The following is a 15,152-nucleotide window of genomic DNA, read 5'->3' on the forward strand; positions in this document are numbered from 1 at the left end:
CCAGTGGACGAGTCTATTAGGTTTTTAACACGTGTGTTAAAACTTATTTTCGTACGACGTTTTTACATTTTTTTCTTATCAGTTTTCGTGCTTGAAGATCATTATTCACCAAGTTTTCTGGAATTGATAAAGAGCTACGCGAATTTATTTTTCTTGTTTCTGATATGACGATTTAATTTCGTCTTTGTCCGTGCACCCCCCTTTTTTTACTGTAATTTATTAGACAATGTCATGCGATGTTTATAACATTTGAGCAATAATATTTCATGGAACTAAAATTTAAGAAATGATGATAAAATAGCATAACAAACATATTGTTAGAAAGGTGTAATATATATTGATTTTGCATATTTTTCTGTCTTCAAAGATGATTTTTTTTCTTTTTTTTTCCCGACCGACCGACCCGACTTTTTCATGGTGAAAATCTGTAAACCATCAAATTAAAAAACCGTGGCCTAAGGAAAATAAGCCTGATTTGGAACTATAGACTTTGTATATACATGGAGGGACATAGATAGAAAGACGATAGCAACCAATTGAAGAGAACATGGCTAGATTGATACAACATAGCTTAGTGTTTATCGTACTATTACTTCATGGACGTGTGTGTTTGGTAAGTCTGCTTATATGCTTTTTAGAGATCTATCCAAGCGAACAACAACTTAATAAGAAAAGACCATGATTAGCATGATAGTTCCAAATCTCCTAATAAATGTTGGAAAAATAACCGAGATTATTGTAAGGTTTGTAACAAGCTTGCATACGGTGCTAGTCTGTCAATAACCCCAATACAATTGATATTGTATACTGTGTCTTTCTATGTTGTAATGTTACACTACTGTTTCAGGTTAGGGTGAAGATTCGCATCTGTTAAAACGTTTAAACCTGTTGTATTGATATGCACCTGTCCTAAGTCAGGAGCACGTTGTCCAGAGATTGTCGTTTGTTACATGTATAAGTGTTTTCATAGTGTTTCTCTTTGCTCGTTTTTCTCATACTATATTTTCTTGTTTAAATCATATATTTTTATATGTATATCTATATCGACGGACAGATTTTTTTTATATTCATCTGAAATCAATTTTTATAGGCATGATATGTTTATTTCGTTGTTATGAAATTACAGCTTCCATATACAGATCAAAGCAGTATTTTCAATAATGCAAGTGCATATTTTTAGGGTGGAAATTGCTCCTGTTTAAATGCAGATGAACTACCACCTAATGATGATGATGATGAATCTCATAAGAAATGCTTGAGCTCTTGTCCCACGTGCAGTGAAGATTACGCTTTCATTTACAAGTTCAGTGTAATAGGTAACTGTTTAATATTACTATTTTATGAATTGAATAAAAAGAATCCAGTATCCGAGAGAATCGTCCAAAATGGTAAAAATACCGTCTAGTGCAACAACAAACTTTGTTTAAACGATTTGAACAAATTGTATGTATCAACAAGGAGGGTTATGCTTTCTAGACCCTTTTCTGGATTCGCCGATTATCTTTCATTATTGTCAGACCTGCGTATTAAACATTATAACATCACCACAATACCTTTTAGAGAATGAAAACAAAATATTGTAAATTGCATGCGTGTGGAGCGGATTTCTTGATTTATCTCCATCAGGAACGTTCACAGACGAATAGATTTATTTAAAAGCCTAGGATATTTAAGAACCAAACAGTTGGAGAGGTTCATGATTAAACATGATCTTAAAATATAGTCAATTCATCTGAGGTCAACTTTGCCTGATGGAGTTGGAATCTTTAAAATGTGTAATCGTAGTTATGATTTTATGGAATGTGACAAAATTTCCTTTTCGGTGAGCCTTTATGTTTTGTACACGATGATTTTTTTTTTAACAGAATAAGACATAGTATACAATTCTAACTTACAGTGTGCCTACAACATGTATAATATTCGTCTTTATCTATTCCATTTGTTTTGATGGAACAAGCTCACCACAAGTGCGGGAGGTTTAGGTTCGATCCCTGATAAGAGTTAACAAATTAAAGACTTTAAAATTGATAATTTCTGTATCTACGCTACACGTGTGTTTTTTAGAAGTTAAAAGCAGAGTCAATATTAATTTACTATAATTAATATTCTGGTTATGATAATTATGCATGTAATATTTGCCACTGGATGCTACTCAACGATCCATCTCTAAAGTACAATTAACTTATAATTGGTAAGTAAGCTGTTTGTTGTACAATGCAAATGGGTCCTCCATATCCAGTATAACAATAGATAAAACACTCCAAAACTAGTAAGTATATTCTGCCAGGTGGTTCGATTGGACGATGGGCGAGATTTCCAAATGCCATTTGGAAATCAATGTATATTGGAAATGGGTAGGTTTGGACATTGTCTTGTAAAAGGGCACTCACACCTATACGTGAGGTTTAGGATTATTAAGTGCTAATATATCAATAGTTCATATTAAAACTAACTGAAAACAAATATCAATAACATTTTGAAAAGTGACCCCAGCCATACTATATATGTATGTGCTAATTCCAAGTCAGGAGCCTGTAATTCAGTAGTTGTCATTTTGTTGCTGTTACAGTGTTACATAGTTATTTATTTTTCGTTCATTTTGTTTTTTTACATTTGTTAGGTCGTTAGTTTTTCTGTTTGAATTGTTTTATATTTTATACTTCGGGGTGTATTACAGCTGAATATGCGGTATGGACTTTACTCATCGTTGAAGGCCGTACTGGGACATATACATTGTAGCTGTTAATTTCTGTATCATTTGGTAACAAGTGGACAGTTTTCTCATTGACAATCATACCACATCTTCTTTTTTATATATAAAAAAACATGTACCAAACAATTTGTCTTTTAAAGGTACATGTTCATGTAATTGCGGGTTATTTGGTTGAAATGTTATCTATAGATGAAACAAAAAAAAGTAATCGATAGTTAAACGAAAAATAATAGGAAGGATGAAAGAAAATGGAGATAATTCAGGAAAGGTTTGAATAACATTAATACTCGATTAAACTATGAACCTTACTTGATCAATAAATCTCTAATTTATAAATCTTGAGCGTATAACTTAATACTCAACAATAAACTTCTTATTCTTTCAGTCGATTTATATGTATAAATCCCTTTCTTATTTATAAAGTATATCTTGGTCAAATTTCTAGCCAAGGGAAATCCATCTTGTAAACAATTTAAAGAAAAAAAAATAAGAGAAATTATATATTAAGGCACTGTCCTAGGTCCACTCTTGTTCCTGGTATACATTAACGACCTACCTGATACAGTTACATCTGCCGCAGTTCGCCTTTTTTCCGATGACAGCTTGTTATATATGCACATCAGTAATCAAGCAGATGCGTATAACCTCCAACAAGACCTGAGTGCCCTAGAGCAATGGGAACATAGGGTTAATTTATATTTTTGATGAGTTAAGCCTTCCAATTGATATTTATCGTGTGTTTTCTATGTTATTATGTTATACTATTGTTTCAGAAAAAGGGAGAAGGTTTGGTACCATTAAAACGTTTAATCCCACTGCAAATGTTTTCATCTGACCTAAGTCAGGAATCTTATGTTTAGTAGTTATCGTTACGTAATTATACGTGTTGCTCGTTTCTCGTTTTTTATATAGATTAGACCGTTGGTTTTTCTGTTTAAATGGTTTTACACTAGTAATGTTGGGGCCCTTATAGCTTGTTGTTCGCTGTGAGCCAAGGCTCTGTGTTGAAGGCCGTACATTGACCAATAATGGTTTACGTTTATAAATTGTTATTTTGTTTGAGAGTTGTCTCATTGGCACTTATACCACATCTTTCTATATCTATGTATAGCAGATGAGCTTTTACCCTGCTACATTTTTGTAAATGCACAGTCATCAGAATAAGCTCCAACCGAAAAACATCTTGGAGACACAGTACCACCCACATGGACACCCACTCGAAGTTGTTGACAGCAGCAAATATATGGTGTTACTCTCAGAGAAGATCTAACTTGGAAAAAGCACGCAGAGATAACAGCAGCCAAAGCATCAAAAACTCTAGGATTCTTGCGCTACAACTTCAGAGACTGTAACACATCAGTCCGACAAACCACATACAGATTCATGGTCCGATAATCATTGGCGTACGCGTCTGCTGTATGGGACCCATACAAACTTGAAGAAATAAACCTCCTCGACAAATAGCAAAGAAGAGGAGCCCGTTATGTCTGTAATAACTACTGAGATAAAACCCTGAATGTGTCACCAACATGATTCAGCTTCTCAAATGGAAATCATTACAAGACCGACGTAAGGACCATCGTCTATTGATAATGTACAAGGCCATTAATGGCATGATTTCCATACAAGAAACCGACAGTATCATCAACAAAAGTGACAGCAGAAACAGAGGGGCAAACAGATTGAGGCAGATATACATGAAATCAGACGTGTACAGACACTCATTCTGTCCACGCACTATCCAGAATTGGAACCAGCTGCCAACAACGGTGACCAACTCGACGACTCTGGACGACTTCAATGCCAACCTCTATGCTGCTGTGGCCCTGAGGACAACTACATAAACCACCATTTGATGTAGATAGTTTTAACTGTAAATACCAGCTTTTTATTTGTACATATTAAACCTGTGTATAAAGTGGCTCCCTCAGCCTGGTCAATATTTACAGTCGTCTATGGCTCCTGACCATTATTTGAAGATGTTGATGCTGATTAGGAGTAGTTTGAGGTTTATTAAGACTTTGTGGTGTATTGTTCAGACCAACTCAGAATGGTCGAGTAAAAATCAATACGGTCTAGAACAATCAGCCTACTACCACTTTTAAACTTTTAGTGTTTTGTATTTACTATAATACCTTGTCTGGAAATTGACACAATGACCTGAATATGTATACACTATGACGATATGTCATTTATATATAGAGAGCAGGTTCTTTTACCTCGCGAGCGTTTTAAATTTATTTTTTAAATTGTTTGATTCTTCTAGAATTCCAATATCAACTTATTCCATTACCGTTTTGGCTGTAGCTCACCATTTTATTTTTTGTTGTAGTTTCTAATATGCTATCTAATTATTTACTTCTATTGTAGAATCGTGTGTCGGTAGATGTGGACAAAAGTATGATAGTAGTCTCCCATGTCAATGCAACACAGCCTGTACAAATCCTACGTACAATAACTGCTGTGGCGATTATAATGCATTCTGTTTAATAGGTTTGTCTTAATCTAAGCTCTGCATAATGTACGTCCCTGCTTACATTTCTTGAAATTGCTTCAATTTATAATTAACTGTTTAACTCTTCTGACATAAAAATGCACAATGTACATTTTCATTCTAAAGATGGCCGCATCGCGTAAAATATTTAGTTTTCAAGGCAATATTAGTTTTTTTTATCAAACTTTTATGTTTATTCAACTGTTATGCTATCAAATTTTTTATCTTGTAGAATCTTGTGCGGGAAGGTGTACACAACCCTATGACCGTGACCTCGAGTGCCAATGTAACACACCCTGTAAAGACAATCTAGATTGTTGTGATGACTATGATGATTTCTGCCAAGAAGGTTTGTTTTAATCATTCAAAAAACACTGCTTATCCTTACTTTGTATCCAATTTTAAGTCTCAATCTGCCGCACACGGCTTTTATTTTTTTTTTTTCCTAGGTGAAGGGAAAAATTGAAAAAAACGCTATCACGCCTACACCGTTTTAAGTGTTTTTAACAATGTTTCATCTAATCTAAAAACTTTATATCTGCAATGTCTAATTCGATATCGGATATAAGTTCCAATCATTTATTTTTAAAAAGTTAGACACCTGGAAATGTTTTTTGCGTCCGTCCGTCCGATCTTGTAAGCGCTCTCATTTGTACATGTTTTGCAAGACTTTTTTAAATTTTGATAAGGAGGTTTATATTAGCAACACGTTGTTTTTGCTTTGCAGCTGAATAAAAAAAAATCTCATTAATGGGTACAGATAACACAGCGTGATTAGTTTTTCAATCATAGATTTGCATGTATACGTATGATGTCGTATGTGTATATATCTGTTTTAGTTGTATTTTAGTGGAGAATCCTGATTCAGATAAATGATATTCAACCGATACTAAAATGTGCATGGCATTGCATTGCCGGAATAGCGGTCATCCCAGATTTTTTAATGATCCACAGCAGTCACTGCGAGCACAAAATCAAATACGACAATTGATAAAATCAATTTTCTCAATAGATATAAGAAGATGTGGTATGAGTGCCAATGAGGCAACTTTCCATCGAAGTCACAATTTATAAAAGTAAACCATTATAGGTTAAAGTACGGTCTTTAACACGGAGCCTTGTCTAATCTAGCTATGTAAAAATGAGAAACACTTGTGAACTACATCAACAAACGACAACTACTGAACATCAGATTCCATGTTAATAATTAATTAAAATATTATGTTAAAAAGAGTTTATTAGGCTACAACTATTCAGAACAAGGAATAATCGCCAGAATCATATCTTTTAATGCATAAAATGCATGCTTTTTACCTTATAATAAGATGAGGTTGAGGTCAGATGAACAGACATGTAAAGACTGCAAAAATCCAATATAAAACAGATATATTTATCTTATTATTCATAATAAGTGAGAAATTCACCTAAATGAAAACTGTGTATAGTTTTAAACAGTTGCTGAACCATGAAAATGAGGTTATGACACTATACATGCGGAAATGCCATTACATCAGGCATAATTTGATACATTGTATACAAGGTATGAAACATAAAAATGATCTTCATGTGTTCTACCTTTTGAAATAAATTAAAAAAGAAAATAACATTTATAAAAACATTAAAAAAAGACGAGCAGCTCGGATTACGCTCTCATCAACGATACATTATAGTGCCATGCAAGGTTCCCTCTAATGTTACTTTTCTTATTCAGACTGGTTGCGTATTTTACATTTACATTTATATTTCAGAGGCGAAAAACATAGATTTAGAAGAGGAAGATGAAGATGCAACTCAACTCTGTCCGGGTATTGGCAATTTCATTCAATGGGATCCATCGACATCCTGCATTAACTTTGATCAGCTGAAGGAAAATTGGACTGGTATAATGCGTTCTCGTGAAATGTTAGAAACTTCAATAGCTCCTGGTAAATAATTGTTAAATAAGAATGCTAAATTAACTTCTTCTCACAAAGAGAATGATTAAAAACAAATTCATTGATTAATACATATACATGTACCTATATAGCATAAGTTATAGATATTTCATATTTTTTAGATAGTTTTGGGGTGTTTCGTGAATTATACCACAGCTTTTGTTGAAACCCCGTCAATAACCTCATGAAACGAATGTTTCTTCCCTTAGGTTACAATGTCCATCTATAGGTTGACAGTTGAATTTAATTAGGAGTCCCCAGTCAATGACTGCTTATTAAAGGAACCTAACAGTCTTGGCTTTCTCCTTTTTTGAGTTGATGGGTAAAGAATAAAGAAACAAATCAGTTTACTCATACTGCAAATGAATTACTTAATTCTTTCATGCAGGATTTTATCTATTTTAATCTATACCTTTGATTGTCTGCAAGAATTTTGTTTAACTTAATCCCATTAAGATCATTCTGCAGAACATAATTATGTCATGGATACATACAATGTATACGCATGGATTAATTGCCATTGATCTAAAAGCAAACGACAATAAATAAGCCCTGGGCTTTCGATCATAAAGTATAACTCGGTACACGGAGTACAAATTTGTGCTCGAAACATCGAATCGAGTGTTTTGATTGGTTGATTTCTGAGTCTAAGTGCGATAATCGTGCTCAAAAGTTTTATGACCACAAGGCCAGGTCATTCTAGTGCAACAATTATTTATATATTTATTTAGTTCACTATAATACGATCTTTGCACTATAATACGATCTTTGACAGTTGTCCATAAAAAGAAGGGGGACTGGAACTTCTTTCCTTTCGAGAGTGATAATTGCATCAGTTTCAGGATGCTAAAATATATGTTCTCTGCTTACTTTTTTGCATGGAAACTTGTTGTGTTTTTTTTTCCTTTTGATATTGTCCAATATTAAAAAAAGTTTTAAAACAATATATCCGTTGCATTTTTGTTTATCAGATGATGAGGATGACAAATGGAAGCCGCTTCAATGTAAAATTAAAAACGGAGAGACTTCTGAAGATCTTATGCTGGTTAAATCTTCATCTAACAACTGCAACGACCTCGTGTCATTTTATTGTAAAAATGGTATGTTGGAATGTTTGGTCTTTTTTTTTGCCTTTTTAAAGAATTACATGTTGGTGATAGCACTTTGATATAGTTCTTATCATATATGATATTATTACTGAGTGGTCTATGTAGTTCATCTACAACAATTCCTAGCCTGTTAACACTAAGTAGTGAGTTGGAACAGCTTGCACATGGCAGATGCGTTCGACTCCGATCTTAATTGACTAGTACTGTCAGTTTTATGCCGAAAGTCAGTAGTTTTCTCCTTTTACTCCGGCTTCCTCCACTGATAAAAACTGACGCCATGTTATATAGGCGGTCCAACGATTTACAGAAAAGAGCGACGATTTACAGAAAAGAACCGAAAAGAACCGAAAAGGACCAAAAAGAACCGAAAATGGACCGAAAAGAACCGAAAAGGAATACATATATATTTATTAAATAAAGTTAAAACCATATATCTATACATGGATTTTTTATAGTGTTAAAGTTTTGACTGCCAACAGTCCTTGTTAAGGTAAATATTTAGAAAATTGTTTATCTTTTTATAGGTAAAATACACTAATAAACCTGGAGCGCATAAGTCAATGTCAACACTAGTATTATTGAATTATTAGAGTATATTGCTATTATTTTGTTGCGTGTTTCCTGTAGTATTTTTTCATTACTCATATTACATATCTATTGTCTGTGTATTGCATATATATATATATATATTGTTTGTATGGCTATATGCCCTCCTAGGGGCCCTTATTTGGTGAATAAAAAAAAATCTTTTCTATTTTTCTATTCTATAAAATAGGCATCCAACCCTACCTGTAATTTTTCACATACATGTGAGTTAAAATTAGTCCTCTCACAGTATAAGGTTTTCAATGATTTGCAATTTGCTTATTTCCTTATATAGGTAGCTAAAAGTCACATTAAACACCAACGATCTTCAATTAATCTCAATTGGACAGTTACAATTTGAAATACTTTTTTTAAAAGATAAGAATAAAAAGATAGCATTCGTACATCAAACTAATTTTGGTAAAGTTTTAAAAGAATAAAAACTAAATATTTCAAACAAGGGATTTCAAAAAAGGGTTTCAACATCTTCATATCTTTATACATAATATATACTAAGTTATTGCATAATTTGTTTGAAAAGTAATGGATTTTTGATATCTACGTGTATAAAATATATCACACATAGGGTCTGAACCACAGAAAAGCAAGACAACCATCATGGAGGAACAGGAAAACAATGTTACCATGTCATTTGAATTCGACGTGAATACTCGGAGTCTACATAATACAAGCAACATGATGACAGGTTAAACCTATAATATACGTATCATATAAGTTAACATCAAGTTCTATCATTGGATATGTTGGTTATAATAGAATTCAATGCAATAAAATACAATACAATATAATACACAATCCACAATACAAACATATAATGCTTAATCAGATTGTTTATCATCAGTGATGTTAGGGATTAAAACGGTATTTGGAAGACCATATAGTTAACCTCAATTTAGGATAGACTTTTGAACTTTAAAGAGTCGAAATATGATAAACTGATCTTATACTGCAATCAGCTATTTTACTATACAGATAAAGCTATACGTATAAACGTTAGCTTTATACGTCAATGACCTCAACTCACCTATAAGCTCCGCCTACTTACAACGTCACGTCACAACCATGACAACGTGTAGTAACAATGGTCAAACTTTTATGAATTTAAACCTGTTATGTCTTCAAATTGGTAATTTATATACCATGTTTATCAAATGTTATTAATTAAATTCATTTTCCCTTTCTAATTCCTTAAATTGTCAATGCTTACCGCCTAGACTACGCTCATAGGGAAATACCCCAAAATGGTACCCCAAGGGGGAAATTCCAAACACTTTTTTTTAATAATATTTGTTTCATATTTTTATTATTTTTTTATTTTTTTTATCGATTTCAGTATAAAAACGATATACGTATAGTGTCTTGAAATATGAAATTTATTTGTATTCGGCGCGAAACGGGAAAATGCTCGGTAGAACCTCGCATTTTCCCGTTTCTAAGCCTCATACAAATAAATTTCATATTTCAAGACACTATACGTATATTGTCTAAATATAAACCCGAAGGAACATATAATACCATCTTCGCTAGCCAAGGGTTACGATCCACTCCCGCTCTCTTCACCCTTGGCGGATTGAGATAAAATTTCGGAGACACAAGGTACGGATTCTTATTGGTTTCAGTAGAAACTCGTTGCATCCAATCAAAAAGCGCCTATAAAATTATTACGTGAAGATGTAAAAAGTATTTGTAAACAATTGCCACTGTTTATTGTGCAACAAGTCTTTACATCACTTAAAATACGACTTTATTTAGTGACAATTGAATGTTTTTAATCAACTAACAGAAGTTCCTGTGTATGTTGCTGCGTGTATGTTTCATGCACAAATGCATGAATGTTGACGTATATTTTCGTTTCCGGCTTTACCATGTGTGTAGAATCTAGACGCTACAGTGTTCTTACCTCCAAATTGAAGAGTTCAAGTGCTACCATTGGTCAAGAATTATGTATTCGGAATGGGCGTGACTTTAATCTTCCGATAGATGGCGCAACATTGATATCACAAATGTTAGCTCAATCTGCCAAGGGTGAAGAGAGCGGGAGTGGGTCGTAACCCTTGGCTAGCGAAGATGATATAATACAAGCCCAAACGAAGAATATAAACAAGTCTAAATTGAAAACAACGTTCAAGCCTATAATTGCGTGTCCACAATTTATATACGTGTGCATGGAAATGAAATTTCTTGGTAGAGGGTCTAAATACAGCACAAACAACATTTTCAAAAGTCCACAAAAGTATATTTCAACAAAACGCATTTGACTAGCAGGTCGAACAGCTGATGTTCTTAAACCCTGCTGACTGCCGTTGGCGATTGCCAAATACACAGATCACCAGATGTGAAAAAAATGGATCTTATTATTAATTTATTACCAAACAGAAAAGAATAAACTTGCGAAAAAAGATGGTATATCGAAAACAAGGTGCATAAATTTGTATTCTATATCCGGATTTCGACAATTAATGTCTCTTCAGTGATGTTAGAAATCGAAACGTTACACAATGCAAAGCAACACTACAATACAATACGATACAATACAATAAATACAATACAATACAATACAATACAATACAATACAATACAATACAATACAATACAATACAATACAATACAATACAATACGACACAATACAATACAATGCAATGCAATGCAGCAATTACAATACAAATATAACAAAATACAATACAAGCTATAATATTTCTATATAGCTACCATAATACATATAATAACTATGATATCTCCAGAGACCGTATTGCTGTGTTCACTTTCATAGTTAAATTGTTATTATTCACTTTGGGTTTGTTTTACATAAGTAACAATTTCAGATTCTACAACGTTCTATTGAAATAGAAAAACAGATATTGTTCATTAACTGCGATTATTAATAAGTTAATGTACATGTATGTCCGGTTTTCAGGCGTTATAGTTGGAACTGTATCATCAATCATTGCCATTGGAGTGGTCATTGTTGCAGTAATAGTCTGTCGTCGCCGAAGGTAAGTTAATTATGATTGTACAGTTAAAATAATCATTATGACTGGAGAATGTTTTTCTCACTTTTTTCAACCATTTGTTTAAACATATACATTTGGTCTCTGGTGAGAAATTAGTCTCCTTCGCAATCATACCACATCTTCTTATTTTTATTAAGAATGGTAAACAATATTCTGTTAAATGAGAAGCAGATTTTGTTTGTCCTACAAAAATGGACTTCAAACACGGAGAGAAGATATAGTGTTTTGGAAGTGTGTCATGTCTTCCTGTGCACTGTTGTGAAATAGCACATTAAAATCAGGTTCAGCGTGTCGGTCTAGTACAAAGCAGAGTTTGTATTAAAGTCACACCAACATGTTCTACTCCTGAATATGCATTTAACATAACACAGGACGTTTGAACAAGCATACATCTATCCACCAAAAGGAGCAAACGAAAAGCCTAAGTCAAATAAAAAACCAAGATGACAAAAAGACAAACAATCGTTGCAAATCATACAAAAGTAACTGAAAGTCAATTATTAGTTACCTTTCCTGCTGCACAAGTTGCACTCGTCGTGTCGCTCAAATCAAATTCCAATAATAATCATGCGGAACAAATCTGTACAATTAGAAAAAATCGTCAATTCATGTGTTACCTAATTCCATTTTGATTGCAAGCTCAGAAAATTTCGTGATTTTGTTTCTTTTTTGTTTTGCTTTTGTAGATCAGCAAAGAGAAAACCAGTTTTCAAACAAGATGCACATGGACAAAATGATAAAGAAAAAAATGAACACTTGGAAAACAAAAATGGCTATGCCTACAGTGAAATTGAAATGGAGGCTACCAATAAAAAAGATTATATTGATAATGGCGACAATGAATACACAACAGGGACATCAGACGTATATGATCATTTAAATGAAAATAAAAATAGAAAAACAAAAACGGAGAACCCACATGCTATATATGATCACGCTATTGGAGACAATGCTGAACCTGATTACGACAGTACAAAACATGTAGTACCGACAAATCCGGATTACCAAGAAGTCCAAATTCGTAGTGAAGAGGAAAGCCATAGAGTGAAGCTCTAACTTTTGCAAGAACTGTCATGCATCAACATGAACTTTGGAATCCGTTTCTTGCTTTTAAAGGTTTAATAACTATCCCATGAATCACATTTTTTCTATTGAACAACAAATTTTCTTCCTTATCATATAACTTACTTATATCAATTCTAAATAGTAATTCCCAAACAATATTAAAAATTGTTGTCAACTATTTGAATGAATGCTTGTTGGTGAGAAACTCATTATTAAAAGGTACTTGATTTTTGTAATAATGTATATGCTTCTCATTTATTTTTTATATATTTCTCTCACAATTATCCACTGTCACTCCTTCATTGTATATATATGTTATTGTAGTTAGTCTTTAATTTGTTGCCATAACCATTTATTGTCAATGTGTTAGTGCTAATAAAGTTATCTTATCTTATCTTTAAATGTCTGTAGCACAGAAATATTTAGACATTTAATAATAATAAAAGTGCGTAATGTCAAGTACTGTGGTATCTTACATACAAACAAAGTCCTTATTTCATCAAGTAAATGAACATAATTATGTTGACTCGGGAAATAGTTCCGTCAGTTGTTTACTACAGTGACAAGTAGTTGTTTATTGTATCTGTATTTTTTTTATAAATATATTATTTGCATGCATATGAACATGCATGTGTTTTTTTGTAACATAACAAATGTACATATTTTGCATTCTTTGTTTTTTCGATAAGCCATATGTATAAGGTCATCATTAGTTGTCTATGTGGTGTTTTGTATACAATTCATTGAATATTGACATTGTTGTATGGTTGATTCAGCGATGTACTCATTCAAGTTTTGGCTTTGAAGATTGACGCGGTAAAAAAATGAATTTAAATTATTCTGCTGTTCATGTTTGTCGTGTTGCGAATCGGAGACATGAACATGTACAGACGGAGCAATACGTCATTCCGATTTCGCGCGACAGTATATATACAACACCCGTCAACAGCAAAACACACAAATAGTTCGGTAGCAGGCGGAGCTTTAAAGCGATTATATGTATAGTATACAAATAAAAGCAAACTACTTCTGTTATGTTGTTAATATTTGGGACACTCAACTGCAGCATAAAAGATAATAAAATTGAGAATGGAAATTGGGAATATGGCTAAGTGACAATAACCCAATTAAAAAGCATCCACACAGTAAGAACAACAAACACTGCAGTAAATACAAAATTAAGAAGATGTGGTATGAATGTCAATCAGACCACCAGAGACCAAACCACATTGGACTTAACAACTTAAGCTCAGCGTACGTACTTCAACAATAAGCATAGTTAACTTTAAACGGCCACAAAATGAAAAATAAAACGACAAAACTATAGGCCTGATTTTCCTTCAACATGAAAAAGGATTCGTAGTTGCAGGACGGACAAAATCACAAGAATCAAATTCAAACTTAATACAAATATGTTTTCAAATACTTTCGGTCTATATCTCCGTTACTTAATCGCGCCCTGTGGTTTTCTCCTAAACAACAAAGACAAGAGCTGTGTCTTTAATTCATTTTAAAAGGCACTAGCTGTCATATTCGTGTTCACCGATTTTACTCAAATTCTCATATTTTATTTATAGCATAACAAAACCTATGTTCAAATTACAATAAGTCTGAAATTAACAGTTAACAAAGCAAGTACTCCATAATATATCTCAAAATTTCGTGTATATTTTGGTCTAGACGCCATCTAATTAACTATCAAGATGACCTCCGATTACTGTCGATGATACCATAACCAGGTATAAAGTTAAAACAGAAACATAATAAAATAGATTGCGACTTCGTGCAATTGGATTTTTATAGGTCTGTTTGTTTTCATATAATTATAGATTAAATATAAGTTAATATTTTTTTTTACCTGTATAAGAATGATTCAGTCAACAAAATGATTCACCTTTTTTTTGTACTTCAATGTTGACATTCTTTTCTTTTAATGTCTGAACACGAATTATGCACGCGTAACCAATCTCTAGCTAAAACCTTAAACGCAAGGTTACATGAGTACGGATTTTATGTGGTCGAATTATTTACTTGCAAGTAATAATTCATCAGCGATATTTGTTTTGCCTTTTTTGATAAAATTGACTGCTTAGAACGAAACATTGTTTCTTTATTTTACTTTTAGTAATGATAGAACTAAACGAAACTATATTCTATTTTTTTCATATCTCGTATCTAATACCCTTTTGATATACTGCAAAGCACTTAGCTTCAACCTT

At 32.9% G+C, this 15,152-nt stretch overlaps 1 protein-coding gene across 1 annotated transcript; it reads left to right on the forward strand.

Annotated features, from left to right (window-relative positions):
• The first annotated feature begins 462 nt into the window (after positions 1 to 462).
• LOC139498762 (uncharacterized) lies at positions 463 to 13,013 on the forward strand. The gene is made up of 9 exons (XM_071287298.1): positions 463 to 613; positions 1,181 to 1,316; positions 5,084 to 5,206; positions 5,440 to 5,556; positions 6,956 to 7,132; positions 8,113 to 8,241; positions 9,422 to 9,541; positions 11,772 to 11,850; positions 12,555 to 13,013. The coding sequence occupies exons 1-9, from the start codon at positions 548 to 550 to the stop codon at positions 12,922 to 12,924; spliced, it is 1,317 nt and encodes a 438-aa protein (XP_071143399.1). The 5' UTR covers positions 463 to 547; the 3' UTR covers positions 12,925 to 13,013.
• The last annotated feature ends 2,139 nt before the right edge of the window (positions 13,014 to 15,152 follow it).

This window comes from Mytilus edulis, chromosome 12 (assembly GCF_963676685.1).
Source record: "Mytilus edulis chromosome 12, xbMytEdul2.2, whole genome shotgun sequence".
Classification (NCBI taxonomy): domain Eukaryota; kingdom Metazoa; phylum Mollusca; class Bivalvia; order Mytilida; family Mytilidae; genus Mytilus; species Mytilus edulis.

What these genes read in the sequence shown, in the direction of transcription:
- LOC139498762 (XM_071287298.1), top strand. Translation starts at nt 548, where the DNA reads ATGGCTAGATTGATACAACATAGCTTAGTGTTTATCGTACTATTACTT. An exon ending in TACAAGCAACATGATGACAG is followed by an intron (nt 9,542 to 11,771) that starts GTTAAACCTATA and finishes TCCGGTTTTCAG; the next exon opens with GCGTTATAGTTGGAACTGTA. An exon ending in ATAGTCTGTCGTCGCCGAAG is followed by an intron (nt 11,851 to 12,554) that starts GTAAGTTAATTA and finishes TTGCTTTTGTAG; the next exon opens with ATCAGCAAAGAGAAAACCAG.